Source organism: Hyaena hyaena, unplaced genomic scaffold, assembly GCF_003009895.1.
Source record: "Hyaena hyaena isolate Hyena2069 unplaced genomic scaffold, ASM300989v1 scaffold_534, whole genome shotgun sequence".
In the NCBI taxonomy this organism is placed as follows: Eukaryota; Metazoa; Chordata; class Mammalia; order Carnivora; family Hyaenidae; genus Hyaena; species Hyaena hyaena.
Genome location: NW_024081166.1, coordinates 846,689 through 860,010, shown reverse-complemented (window position 1 = coordinate 860,010; position 13,322 = coordinate 846,689). Strand labels below are relative to the sequence as shown.

Sequence of the window (13,322 nt, the reverse complement as noted above, 5' to 3'; positions counted from 1 at the left end):
AAGAAGGTGGAGAAGGGGAGAATACTAAAAGAAGACAGGAAAGAGAAAAGCAGCACTTTATTGCATAAAATTCAGTAACTTGAATATTGATTTTTGGAGAAGGGCCACCTGGCATAAGCTCAAATCAATATCAATACACCTGGCATAAACTAAAAACTTAGCAGGCAGCACAAAGGAGCAGAAGACAGGGAAAGGGAGAATCTTGTCCCAAACTCCATTCCACTCTCATGAACTGTTCTCCCTTATTTCTTCTTTCTTGAACCCCAGGCACCCAACTCTCCATCTTTTCCCTTAGTGATTCATTTTCTTCATCTATGTTATGCTAAAAGTAGGCAAAATGTCTTTTTAAAAATTAATAAAATGAATTTTACAATCATTTATAAATTAAAGAACAGCATGTTTAAGAAAAAAATTATTTGTTTAACTTACTGGTTTATTCTTTCAAACCTTTTTTAAAGCTACTGAAGATAAAACAACACTCAAAACTAAGGCTGAACAACTATTACTACTGCACATATTGTAAAGGGAGGGGAACAAAGTCTATCATCGGTTTTCTTTCTGATGTATCCTGTCTTTACTTAAGAGACAATGTCACTTGTCAGAAAAGCTTTCTCCAACCATACTATCAAGAACAGGAGTCAGCAAAATGGTGCACCGGGGGCCAAATCTGACCTGCTACATGTTTTTATAAAGTTTTATTGGAACACAGATGAACCTATTTATTTATATATTGTCTATAGGTACTTTCATACTACTCTGCAATGAAGGTCCATAAGGAAAAATGGTTATTAAGGTTTTAATACTATTGTGAAATTATTCTCCAGATATGTAATCCCACTTTATATCAACTGGTTTGCTGCATCAGCTTTTACCAGCACCAACTCAGAGCCTAGAGGATAATAAGCATTTGAGTTCACACAAAGATCAGATTGTTAGGTGAGCTTCAAATTATCAGAGATCTTGCCTAGTACCAAAGCTTAACCCAAATATTAGATATACATACACATTGTCAAATATATATATAAATAAATATTATATATATAAATAAATAAATATATATATGTGTATATATATATATATATATATACACATTGTCAAGGGCATAGACAAAGTAGAAGGAAGACTTGAATATTCTAGAATGTACCTATGCTCTTTGTTTCTTCACCCAATAATATTTCTGTTATAGAAGAATAACAGTAAGTGGTAAGGTACCACTATCTATATTTCAGACTTGTAGGAAGTCAAATCACTGTCTCTAGTAAGAATCCTTACACAGTGAGGAGCATTTGAAGTTACCAAATATCTGTGTCTTATATGCAGAAAGTTGTAGAGCTTATTTGGTGTTCTCTAGTGAGTCTTGCATTATAATTTCATAGATTATTTACTGTAAACAGCGATTAAACAGATATTTTGCTAAAGGAATTCTACATATAAGGACTATTCTTCGCAGCAAATGCGATTTATCTACTTAAAGGAAATTCCATTAGATAAGGAGATAGGACAGAGTCACCTGACATACTTTCCCCCCAGGCTTGGGAGGGGGTCTCCTTCCAGGAAGGATAAGTAGTTCAAGAATCTCAAGCAAGCTGCTCTACATTCTTTTCCCCAGGCACTTAAAAGGAATACTTGGTGACTCAATGAGTAAAAGGGTGATAAATAAGATAAATAGTCTTTATAAATCCCCTCCAAATTTATCCCTCAATTTGGAGACTCAAAGGATACATCAACTAGAAAAACACACAGATGTTGCACTAATGTATTCTGATATAATTTTACATGGCTAGAGCATTTCTGCTAACAAATATACCTACAGAAAGCTACTGCTGGAGGAGGAATGATAAAAAGGGAAACCGGGAAAAAGAAAGCTTCTCTTATTAAAGAAAAATAGAAAAATAAAAAGGATGGAGTCAGAAATGTACTGGCTCCTGGGCAGCGAGTTCCTATAAGACAATGTGCAGAGAAAGGAGGAGATGTTCTAGCAATGCCTGTAATAGTGGTTTTTATGTATTTCAATTTTGTGACATGTAATATAACTATAAATCTTAATATAAGCATTTCATGTTCAAAAGTATTAAAAAAGATTTCTAAATGGTTCTATAAATATCCTGAAAAACATAGGAAAGAAAAAATCATCAACCTAAAAACTGAGTGCCATTGAGAAATATATTTTGGTGATGCTGTTTTTTTTTTTTTTAATTAATACAAGGAAACTAAAAAGTACAAAAGTAGAATTAAAACTCCAGAGGGAGCAGTCAGGAACACAAATGATAAAGAATAACTGATGTGAAAAACTACTCAAGATAATATCCCAGAACTCAGAGAAGAAAAAAATAATGGTGCAATGAAATAAAAGATACTAAAAACAGAGAATAGAAATTCAGCATGTAAGTAACTAGCGGTTCACAAAAAAAAAAAAAAAAATTAACACAACAGATTACATAAAGCAGTTTTCAAAGTTAGAGAAGACAAATAGATTAAAAGAGTACTATGTATACATATTGAAAAAGCTTATTGCATTCTAAAAACACTTGCTGGCAACATTTTAAAATTAAATGACAGAAAAAAATTCATTTGGAATCCAAGCAGAGAAAAATTTATTTTAAAAATGTCAAATTTCAGTAATCTATTTTTTAAAATTTATTAATATTTATTTTTGAGAGAGACCCCTAAATATCAGAGTAATCTAAATTACTAATTACTGGGCGCCTGGGTGGCTCAGCTGGTTAAGCCTCCGACTTCGGCTCTGGTCATTATCTCACAGTCCGTAGGTTCTAGTCCTGCTTCAGGCTCTGTGCTGACAGCTCAGAGCCCGGAGCCTGCTTCAGATTGTGTGTCTCCCTCTCATTCTGTCCCTCCCCCACTCACTCTCTGCCTCTCAAAATAAAATAAAAGACATAAAAGAAATTAAAATAAATAAATAAATAAACAACAAATTACTAATTACCAGGAAATCTATCACAAAATTTCTAAAAGTAATGGAAGAACCAAACAAAAAATTACTGCCTTACAAGTATGGGATACTTGGATAAAAAAATTGTTTAAAACAGTGAAACTATAGGAAAATCATTCAATTAATTTATAATTCTATAAAATAACTATCAAGACAGTATAAGAGAAGGTTAGACAGGTCATGCCAATAGACTGAATATACAATGACCATATATAAACATGAACTTTAATCTATAACCTGCAACTAGCAGCCCAAGAAATTATCTCATGATCTGTAGTAATCAGCCAAGGAAGCATGCTTGCTATTAATATGTTAGGCTTGTAGGAAGTCATACCATCATCTCTAGTAATGGTCCAGGGAGCCAAACAATAAAACCTGAAACCATTCACCCAAAATGGCCAGGACATGATTAAATAAGTAACAGCTTCACTAATTTTTGTCCCTGCTTCTACTTCTAACTTAGATCCAGTCACATAAAGTCTGAGTTATGATATACTGTCCAGGGTTAAATTCAACAGATTTTAAAAACCTGGGAATATATGTATATACACACTTATTTATTTTTCTCACACTAATATTTGTCATATTAATTTAAGGTTTGAAACCTTGACACTATTAAAATTTTAGACTGGATAATTGTTTGTCAGAGGCTTTCCTTTAAGATAATGATATTTAGCTGTATCCCTAGTCTCCTCCTAAGTCATGACCTAGAATCCCTAAAACATCTCTCCAGTCATGACAATCAAAAATATCTGCAGACATTGCCAAATATTCCCCTGGAGGCAAAATCAACCCAGGTGGAGAACAAGTCTTGAATATTGAACATATGGAAATGGTAAGCTTTTAGATATATAGTGTTAAATAAAATATATTATCAAAGTAAATTCTACTTACTTCTTTTTACTTTCTAATGTGGTTACAAGAAATTTCAGACTCAGAGTATTACTGGATAGCATCATTGTAATTATCAATCCCACTCTAAGTAAGGCACTCTAACACAGTGTTTTCCAAATGCTTAATGTACATAAAACTTTTATGAATTCAGATTATGATTTAGCATGTGAGATGGGGTGAGATTATGCGTTCCTAAAAAGATACTAGATTATATAGATGCTGCTAGCCCACAGATGAACCATTTCACTGAATGACTCTTTAAAATTTTCACAAGTGCAAAACAGGATATGAAAAAGAATGTTCATGGTGAATATGGTTAATAATACTGTATGGCATATTTGAAAGTTGCTAAGAGTATATCTTAAAAGTCTTCATCACAAGAAAGAAAAATTTTATAACTATATATGGAGACATGTTAATTAGACTTATTGTGCTGGTAATTTTACAATATATGCAAACATTGAATCACTATGTTGTGTATCTTAAACTAATATGTTATATGTCAATTATGCTTCTATCAAAAAGAATGGGGGGTGCTGAGTGGCTCAAATGACTCAGCATCCAACTCTTGATTTTAGCTCAGGTCATGATCTCATGGTTCGTGAGATCAAGGCCCACATTTGGCTCCATGCTGACAATGTGGAGCCTAGCTGGGATTCTCTCTCTCCTTCTCACTCTGCCCCTCCCCTACTCTCTCTTTCTCTGAAATTAAAAAAAAAAATTTTTTTTAAGCAATGCCAATGCAACACTGCATGTGATAATAAAAATGTAAATTAACTGTTCAACTAAAACAGCAAATACACAAATTGTAATAAACTCACTCTATGTGGTTTTACAATAAATATGTATATGTGTACAATAATATATGAATGTATACACACATACACAAAGCAGTGGAAAGGAAATGACCTATTTGTAACAGTAATTTAAAATAAGGATAAACCTTAAAAACATACTCCAGAGCAAAGTTACACTTTCAAAATGTTTTTTTTAAATGTTTTATTTATTTCTGAGAGAGAGAGAGAGTGAGCAGGGAAGGGACAGAGAGAGAGGGAGACACAGAATCTGAAGCAGTCTCCAGGCTCTGAGCTAGCTGTCAGCACAGAGCCCAACGTGGGGCTCAACCCACAAACCGTGAGATCATGACCTGAGCCGAAGTTGGACGCTTAACAGACTGAGCCACCCAGGTGCCCCTACACTTTCAAAATGTTAAATGTATTGTGATAAAATATATACAAAGCTTTAAAACATCCAGAAAAATATAGTCTTATAGTTTTAGCAATTTCTAAAGAGCAAAAAATGACTTACAAAAAATTTATGACAGTGGTTACTTGTAAAACCACAAGTAATATCAATAAGTGGAAAGGAGTAGAACAGCAAAATTGTGTGCTACATATTTCACATAAAATAGAGAAGACAAGAGCCCAGGGGTGGCTCAATCAGTTCGTGAGTTTGAACCCCACATTGGGCTCTATGTTGACAGCACAGAGCCTGCTTTGGATTCTCTCTCTCTCTCTCTCTCTCTCTCTGCTCCTCCCCTGATCACATAGGCTCTCTCTCTCTCTTTCTTTTTCAAAACAAGCAAATAAAGATTTAAAAAAAAAACAAAGCAAGTTTCATTTTTCATTTTTAAAGCATTTGTCTTAAAAGGATTATAAAAATAATTCATATTCAGTAAAATTTTAGAAAAAAATGAAAAATCTACCCATTTCCTAAACACTCCATTGTAACTATTTTCTGGTAATAACCACTTTTATTCATCATTTTGGTGTTTACTTCCAATCATTCTGTCTTTCATACATATGAAATAGATTTTGCACAAGTACACAAACACACATATACCTATATGCAGAATTTCAATGTTCTACAAGGTGAAATCATATATAAACTGCATGTGATGTCCTATAATCTAAGTATTTTTTCACTTAAAACAAATCAAATTAGATGTTGTATGCTATATTCTCTCTCTTTTCATTAGTCTCTGATTAAAAGTTCCTGTTTGAAACTTAAATACAATAGCTTAGTTCTCTCTTTGTTCAGCTTTGTTCTTCCAACTCATGTTCAGGATCACTATCCGTGTCCAAGGGTTCTCATCAAGATACTTTCCTAAAGAAAGTAGTTCTATTCCTAAAATAAATGTAGGTGCAATACTAGAAATTACCATTTTTTCACCAGAAAAAACATTGCATTTATACATCATAGTGTATTTAAACACTTCTATAAATGGACACCTGGATTTTCCCCCCAATCCTTCGCTATTATAAAGAAACACAAAGCTTACTTGTTTGTATAACTCTACATAGTCATGATAATTTCTTTAAAATAATTTTTAAGAAAGATGACCATAGGGCAAACGCTTATGTACATTATTAAGGTTTTGATATGATTGTCAAGTTATCATCCAGATGTGTCATTCCACTTTACATTAATTGGTTGGATCAAAATGAGACAACTCATAGGATCCACTTGCAACTGTACTATGCTGTGTTCTCATGTCTACCCCTTTCAATTTAAGGAGAAAGAAGGCATTAATGAGATGCAAACATTTTCTGTTACTTTTCAGGTGATCTCTTTTTTTCAAATGTAGTGAATTTTGAGTCCTGTCTTTTTGAAATCTGGTCTCATCTATATAAGATTTGGTAAAAAAAATTTTAGTCTTTCTGGAATGACACATTTTTCCTTATTTTAAAATTCTATTGGTATCTCAATAGAAGCTGGGAGAGAGATAGTGTCGGATAACCATTGCTTATGCATTTTCCCTATAAGTTTGACGCAATTTTATTTTCAAAGTACAACACACTGGCTAACGACTTCTTTGGAAAAAAAAATTGAAAGCAGGCACTGTCAGAATTAAGATATGATAAATAACTGCCAAAACACTGAAAAGTTAAGAACAACTAAATCATAGTCCAAAAAAAAAGGAAAGAAGTGAAAAGAAACTACAATGAGGTATAAAGTTTAGAAAACAAGCTAAGAGACAGAAAATTAAACATGTAAATGATATCAGTAAATAAAATCAGTTGAGCTTAGTTTAATTTAATCCCATAAATATATATTGAATAGTTAATACACGCCATATACTACTAAGTCCTGAAGAGTTAGTGGTAAATGAGATTGACACAGGACCTTCATTCCTGAAGATTAGTATAGTGGAGAGCATATTAAACAAGAAATGACAGAAGTGATGTGTGTCGCCAAAAGAGAAGTTCAGGATGAATAAAACACCTGTCAAGTGTTTTCTAAAGTACATGTCATGGAGAAGGCCATGAATACATTATCATATACATAACTTTTTCCTCATCATCACTGATCAGCTATACATCAGCCAACATCACATTTCATACTGAAATACTAGAAAAAAGCACTGTTAACATAAGAAATAAGATGAAGATGAGTGCTGTCATCAATAACAGTTTTATACATGTTCTCACCAAGATAAAAGGCACAAAGAACAATTCAAACTTATGGGAAAGAAGCAAACTGATGAAATGTTATTCATTTCAGAGAACTAAAAGAAGGTGGAGATTTTCAAAAGCATTAATTCAATATCAACACTATTTTAAAGTCTGCACTTTATGCCAAGGACAGATTAAAAAAATAATAGCAAACAAGGAGTTTTCAGTATAGTAAGTGAAAACAGATAAGAAATGATTACTTTACAATGTGGTTAAGAGCAGTACAAAGAGCTAACACAGTTTTGTGATAATAGGAAAGCCAACTAACCCTTTTGTAAGTATATCAGGAAAAGGCTTTCCAGAAGATGTCAAGACAAAACAGAACCCTGTAGGATAAAAATGTGTGTATAGGAAGATCTTTCTGAACAGCAGAATTTTCTATTTAAAAGTGTAGGATGTGAGGCCAGGGAGATAAAAGCAAAAATAAACTATTTGAACTATATCAAAATAAAAAGTTTCTTCACAGCAAGGAAACCATCAATAAAACTAAAAGGTAACCTACTGAATGGGAAAAGATATTTGCAAATGACATTTCTGATAAAAGGTTAATGTACAAAAGACATTAGGAACTGACACAACTCAATACCCAAAAAGCAAATAATTCAATTGAAAAGTGAGTAGAAGACAGAACAGACATTTCTCCAAAGAAGACATACAAATGGCCAACAGACACATGAAAATGTTACTCATCATCAGAGAATTTCAAATCAAAATTACAAGATATCACTTTATCAGAATGACTAAAATAGAAAACATAAGAAACAACAATTGTTGGCAAGGATGTGGAGAAATAGGAACCCTCTTGCACTGTTGGTAGCAATGCAAACTGGCACAACCATTGTAGAAAACAGTAGGGACATTTCTCAAAAAATTAAAAATAGAACTACCCTGTGATCCAGTAATTTCACTAGTGGGTATTTTCCCCCCAAAATACAAAAACACTGTTTCAAAGGAATATATGCACCTCTATGTTTATTATTTGCAATAGCTAAATTATGGAAGCAGCCAAGTTGTCCATCAATGGATGAAGGAATAAAGAAGAGTTGATATATATGTATAATGAAATATTATTCAGCTCTAAAAAGAAAGATTGAAATCTTGCCATTTTCAACAACATGGATGGAGCAAGAGAGTATAATGATAAGCAAAATAAGTTGGTCAGAGAAAGACAAATTTCATATGATCTCACTCATATGTGCAACTTAAGAGACAAAAATAAATGAGCAAAGGAAAAAAAAAGAGACAGACACAAACCAAGAAAAAGACCTTAAATACAGAAAACAAACTGATGGTTCCCAGAGAGAAGAGAGTGGGGCAATGAAGGAAAGATTAAAAAGTGAGCTTAACATATTGAAAAAATAAATTATTAAAAAAAATCAGTTTGAAAGCTGGCACATTCAGTGCATTTTAAAGCAATTAGTGCCTTAGCCATCTAAGGCAACCGATAGGAGACAGGAGAAGAACCAGAAATAAATTTTGAGTGGCTGCCATAGTTCAAGCATAAAAAAAATTGAAGCTTTCCCAAGAAAACACTGGCCAATGATGAAATGACCCTAAGCAGTGGAGGGGCATTATCATATCTGTGTCTTACAACTGCATTCAAAAGTTAGAAGTGCATGTTTAGGAGATATTGCAGTGGTTCTGGTGACAAATGGATGTGACCACAACTAGGATAGTGACAATGCTGGGCTGTAAGAAGACTAAGGCCACAGAACTCATGGGCGTAGAAAGGGGCAGGCAATGAGAAAAACAGTCAAACATGACTCTGCGATGAATGGTGGAACACTGGGGACAAAGGATTGTAAATGTAATGACCCAAACGATCATGTAAAGATAATAATTTCTAGTGGATCATGTTGGCTTTAGGATGCCTGTGCAAAGTTCCAACTGGAAATGTCCAGTATACAGTCAGAAAGATGTTGGTGGAACAGAACTGTGAGTCATCAGTGCATGCAAGTGATACTAATTCTAGCCCGTGGGGATGATTACTTAAGGTGAGCAAGTTAAGACAACTCCCTTTTCTTCCCATGACCAGTAGACCCAGTGGAACAAAACCATTTTTAAAACATTTTTATTAACCCATTTTGGATGTATAGAGAGAAGTGATGAACAGGTGACTTTAGAATGTATAATTTAAATATTGGCACAGACAATAGGTAAAGATATTTGTACCAGTTAGTTATTCTCTTCTGAGATTTGTTAACTAAGGTTGAATAGATAGTTGGATTTCAGAGTATAGGATCTTAGCATAGAAGAAGTTTCCCTAGGAGCACATAACTAGAAAGAGATTATCATAACTAGAGAATAGATTCCTCTTTACATACATTCTTAGCTATTGACCATAATCTGAATTTTCTTAGGAGATAGGGAAACAGATGAGCATGCATTGGTTTAAGGATACTGCATTAGCATATTCTATGAGGAAGGAGAATAACAATGAGATGGATGCTATTCAGGGTAAGATAGATGAGGTATTTCTGGTTTATGGCCAATTATGATTAATCCATGAAAACAATGATTATACAGTGGCTACTATAAGCCAGGCATTTGGTTAAAAACCTGGGATTCAGTTTTGCCTTCTAGGATCATAGTCTATTATTCAACTAGAAAATAGACTTAAGATAATTAGTTCCCCTTAACTAGGTGCTTCATCAGGTAAAATATACAATCACACTTAGTTATTACTAAGAATTTTAATAAGCATGATAGGAAATCAATCTCGAGTTTCAAAGAACTAAGAGGTCAATTGCTTTCAAAGAAACAAAAGTTAATTTAATCAATATTTCTCTCATTTTTGAGACTTTGTCTGGAAAAATTTGAATAGTATCTTTGGTCCCTTTGACCTTTTTACTGTGGTGCTATTCCTCATAGGCCTTGTTTTGGGAGATGGTGATTGGTTTTGTTTTGGTTTCCCAGTAAGTGGCTGATGATTTTTACTACATATAAACTCAAGCCAGGAGACCCCTGGAGGCAACCGGTGGTAACTAAGTACCTTAGTGAACACACAACCTGAGAGAGTAGATGTGGTAGACTCTTTGGAAGGAGGGGGTAAAGAGGGCAGAGTTGAAGAGGAAGATGAGGAGGAAGATGATGAAGAGGAAGAGGATGAAGAGGATGTAGGCAGGGACTGTGGCTCAAAATTATTACTTTTTTTAACATAAAGTAGCCAGTCAATAGCCTGGGGTTGTTGGCTTACAACTTTGTCTTCAGCGGCTACTGTCAGCCATTTGTTTTTGCTATTTAGCTTCTGGGTGATATCAGGTTTAGATGTAGGGAGAATTTCCATCTTCTCCATTCCTTCAGGGTTGTCTTCAGGGACTTCATCAGGCTGATTTTTTTTCACAGAGGATCGGAGACCAGATGAGAGAGAAGTCTCTGGTACAGAAAGGAGCAAAACTAATTTCACTTCTACCTCCCCCTCAGAACTGAGCTCAGGTGTTGGTATGACAAATAGCGTTGCGCCACGAGGATCTTTCCTTCCTGTAAGATGGTTACACTGAGATTTTATGCAGGAAGCGCAAGCTAAACATACCATATAATTTGATGAAAGGCGGGGACCAGGATGAGGATTTGGCCTTCCCCTCATCCTTCGAAAGAGAATCTGCCTACAGAGATCCCTCTGGATTCTGGTCTTGGAGAGAGAGTTGACAATTTTATTTACAACATCATTAGGGACAGTTCCACCTTTAACGATGCAGGGATGAATATAATCTAAACTCCATGAAATTTCTTTATTTGATGCTGTCTTTGCAAAAAGATCAAAGCTGCCTTTACTCTGGAATCTGGAGCCCAGTGTTGAAACAGCTATGTTCCTGATAAAGTGTTTAGAGCTTGATAATGATTGACCTGAGACATTTCGTTTAGACTGGAGTGAATATAAATGTGTGGCTCTGTGTTTGTCATTTGGTGAAGAGGCGTTCTGAAAATTGGAGTGACAAACTGGTGAGCTCAGGGTCCTGAAGTCATGATTAAGTGTAAGCACCGTCTGAGATTTAGGTGGGAACAATGGCAAACTCTTAATCTGGTGGACAGAATGTGCTAACGGTGATTTCCTTGGTTTTGACTGGGACAATGGTAAGCTCAGAACATTGGAATTAGAGCTCAAAACAGCTGTTGTCTGAGGTCTGGAGTCAGGTAACAGCTCAGAGCTATTTTGACTAGACTCCAATGAGCATGATGACTGAAGCAAGTCATGTTTTTGAGATGTAGAGTTGAGTGATGGTGAGCTCAAAGATCTTTGATTGTGCTCTAATAAAGATGTCCAAAGGCCATCCAATGAAGATGTTTTCTGAGGCTTGGACTGTGGTAATGCTGTGCTAAGCACTCTTTGATTAGGTCCCAAAGTAGATGATTTCCAAAGGATGTCTAGGGAAGGTGTTTCTTGATGTCTGGGGGGAAATAATGATGAACTTGAGACTCTTTGATTAGACTTCTGTGTAAGTGATGTCCAGCAAACATCTCGGGAACATATGGTCTGAGGTTTGGGGAGGGGCAATCGTGAGCTTAAGTCTGTTTGACTGGACTCCAGTGACAGAGATGTCTTATTAAGGTCAAGTGAAGATGTTGTCAAGGATTTAGGGTGGATCAAAGGTGAGCTCAGGACTCTCAGATTAGGCTGCAGTAAAGTTTTCTGGCCTAGAGAAGGTGTGCCTTGATATTTGGATTGGGATAATGGTGCTTTTGGAGACTTGTTATAGAAGCCGTGTGAAATTGTGTCCTGAGACTTGGCAGAGAGCAATACTGAGCAGCTCTGTACCATCCTCTTAGAGTTAACTGGAGTTGCTGCAAGGTACTTACTGTGGGATTGCACTCTGACTACAGGCTGGTTACTGGGTTGATTTAGTTTTTGACCTGTGTTTTGATGTGTCAATGAATTGGTTGTGGCTGGCTGGTAAGAGTGTTCTAATGGCACAAACTGTTGATCATAATATGCCAATGGCACCATCTTGTGCTAGTGGTGGAGGTCTTTTTGAAAGCAGTTGGTTTGTGAGATATTTTAGTAACTAGACTTTTAGCTGGATTCCATGGACAAAGAATATTTTTAATTAATATTCTTCGGTAGTTTCTAACTTCTATCTTGTTTCCTGTTAATTCCCAAATATTACAGAGTGTCTCAAAATTGAGGTGTAGATGAGGTTGAAAAAATTATCACCGTTTGAGATTCTCCTCTGTCTTCTTTTTCATTTCCTAGAGTTTTCTCTCTCTCTCTCTCTGTCTTGAGGAAATAATGCCTGTTAATATAATAGTGAAGAGAGTTCAGAAGAGATCCTTATAGGAATATTAAAATTTTCTCAATTTGTTGTAGTGACTAGAGCATGGGCTTTATGTAAAATCCAAGCCACTTACTCTGTGTACAACTTTTGAATTAAACTTTCTAAACCCCATTCATGTATCCATAAAATAAATATGATATTTAACTTATTGAGCTAAAGACTAAATAAGATACAAAAGAATAGCATTGTCCAGGATATAATAGATGCTCAAATAAAAGGTAATAGCCATTTCTGGTACTCCTTTCTTGATGGCTTAAGTTAAAAAAAAATCTATGGTAAGTTTGTTGCATGAAATAAGAGAATCTTAGAGAAAAGTGAAATGGAAATTCTGAAATGTTGATTTTCAATTTAGATTCAATTATCTATTATCATCTTTTAGCTTCTTTCTAAAAGTCTATAATTCTAGTTGAATGTCTATTGCAAACCTTAGTCTTGTTCTTATTTTTCACCATTGTATCTTTTTAAACTGTCGACTACTACCTTTGAAAATGAATGCCTTTGTTCATGTTTATTATTTCCTTTTACTCTGATTATCTCCATTCATTCTTTCATTTCACTCCAGGCCTTCACTAATTTATTTTATTTTCCTCTTACCTCAATATAGTGCTAAGTGTTCAATCACCAGATCTCTTCTCTTTTTATTTTAGTCCTATGCAATCACACTAGTTGTTTACAATTTAAAAATAAACTATAGAAACTTCACACACAAAAAACCCCCAGAAATACATAGCTGGCCAAAAGTGATGCAAG

At 34.7% G+C, this 13,322-nt stretch overlaps 1 protein-coding gene across 1 annotated transcript; it reads right to left on the bottom strand.

The window, feature by feature from the left end:
- Positions 1–9,977: 9,977 nt before the first annotated feature.
- Positions 9,978–12,504, bottom strand: LOC120247602 (casein kinase 2 subunit alpha' interacting protein). The gene has a single exon (XM_039255591.1). It carries the CDS (start codon positions 12,242–12,244, stop codon positions 10,088–10,090), a length of 2,157 nt encoding a protein of 718 aa, XP_039111522.1. The 5' UTR covers positions 12,245–12,504; the 3' UTR covers positions 9,978–10,087.
- Between the last annotated feature and the right edge of the window lie 818 nt (positions 12,505–13,322).

Coding starts and splice junctions, on each gene's coding strand:
- LOC120247602 (XM_039255591.1), bottom strand. CDS start 12,244: ATGGTGCCATTGGCATATTATGATCAACAGTTTGTGCCATTAGAACAC.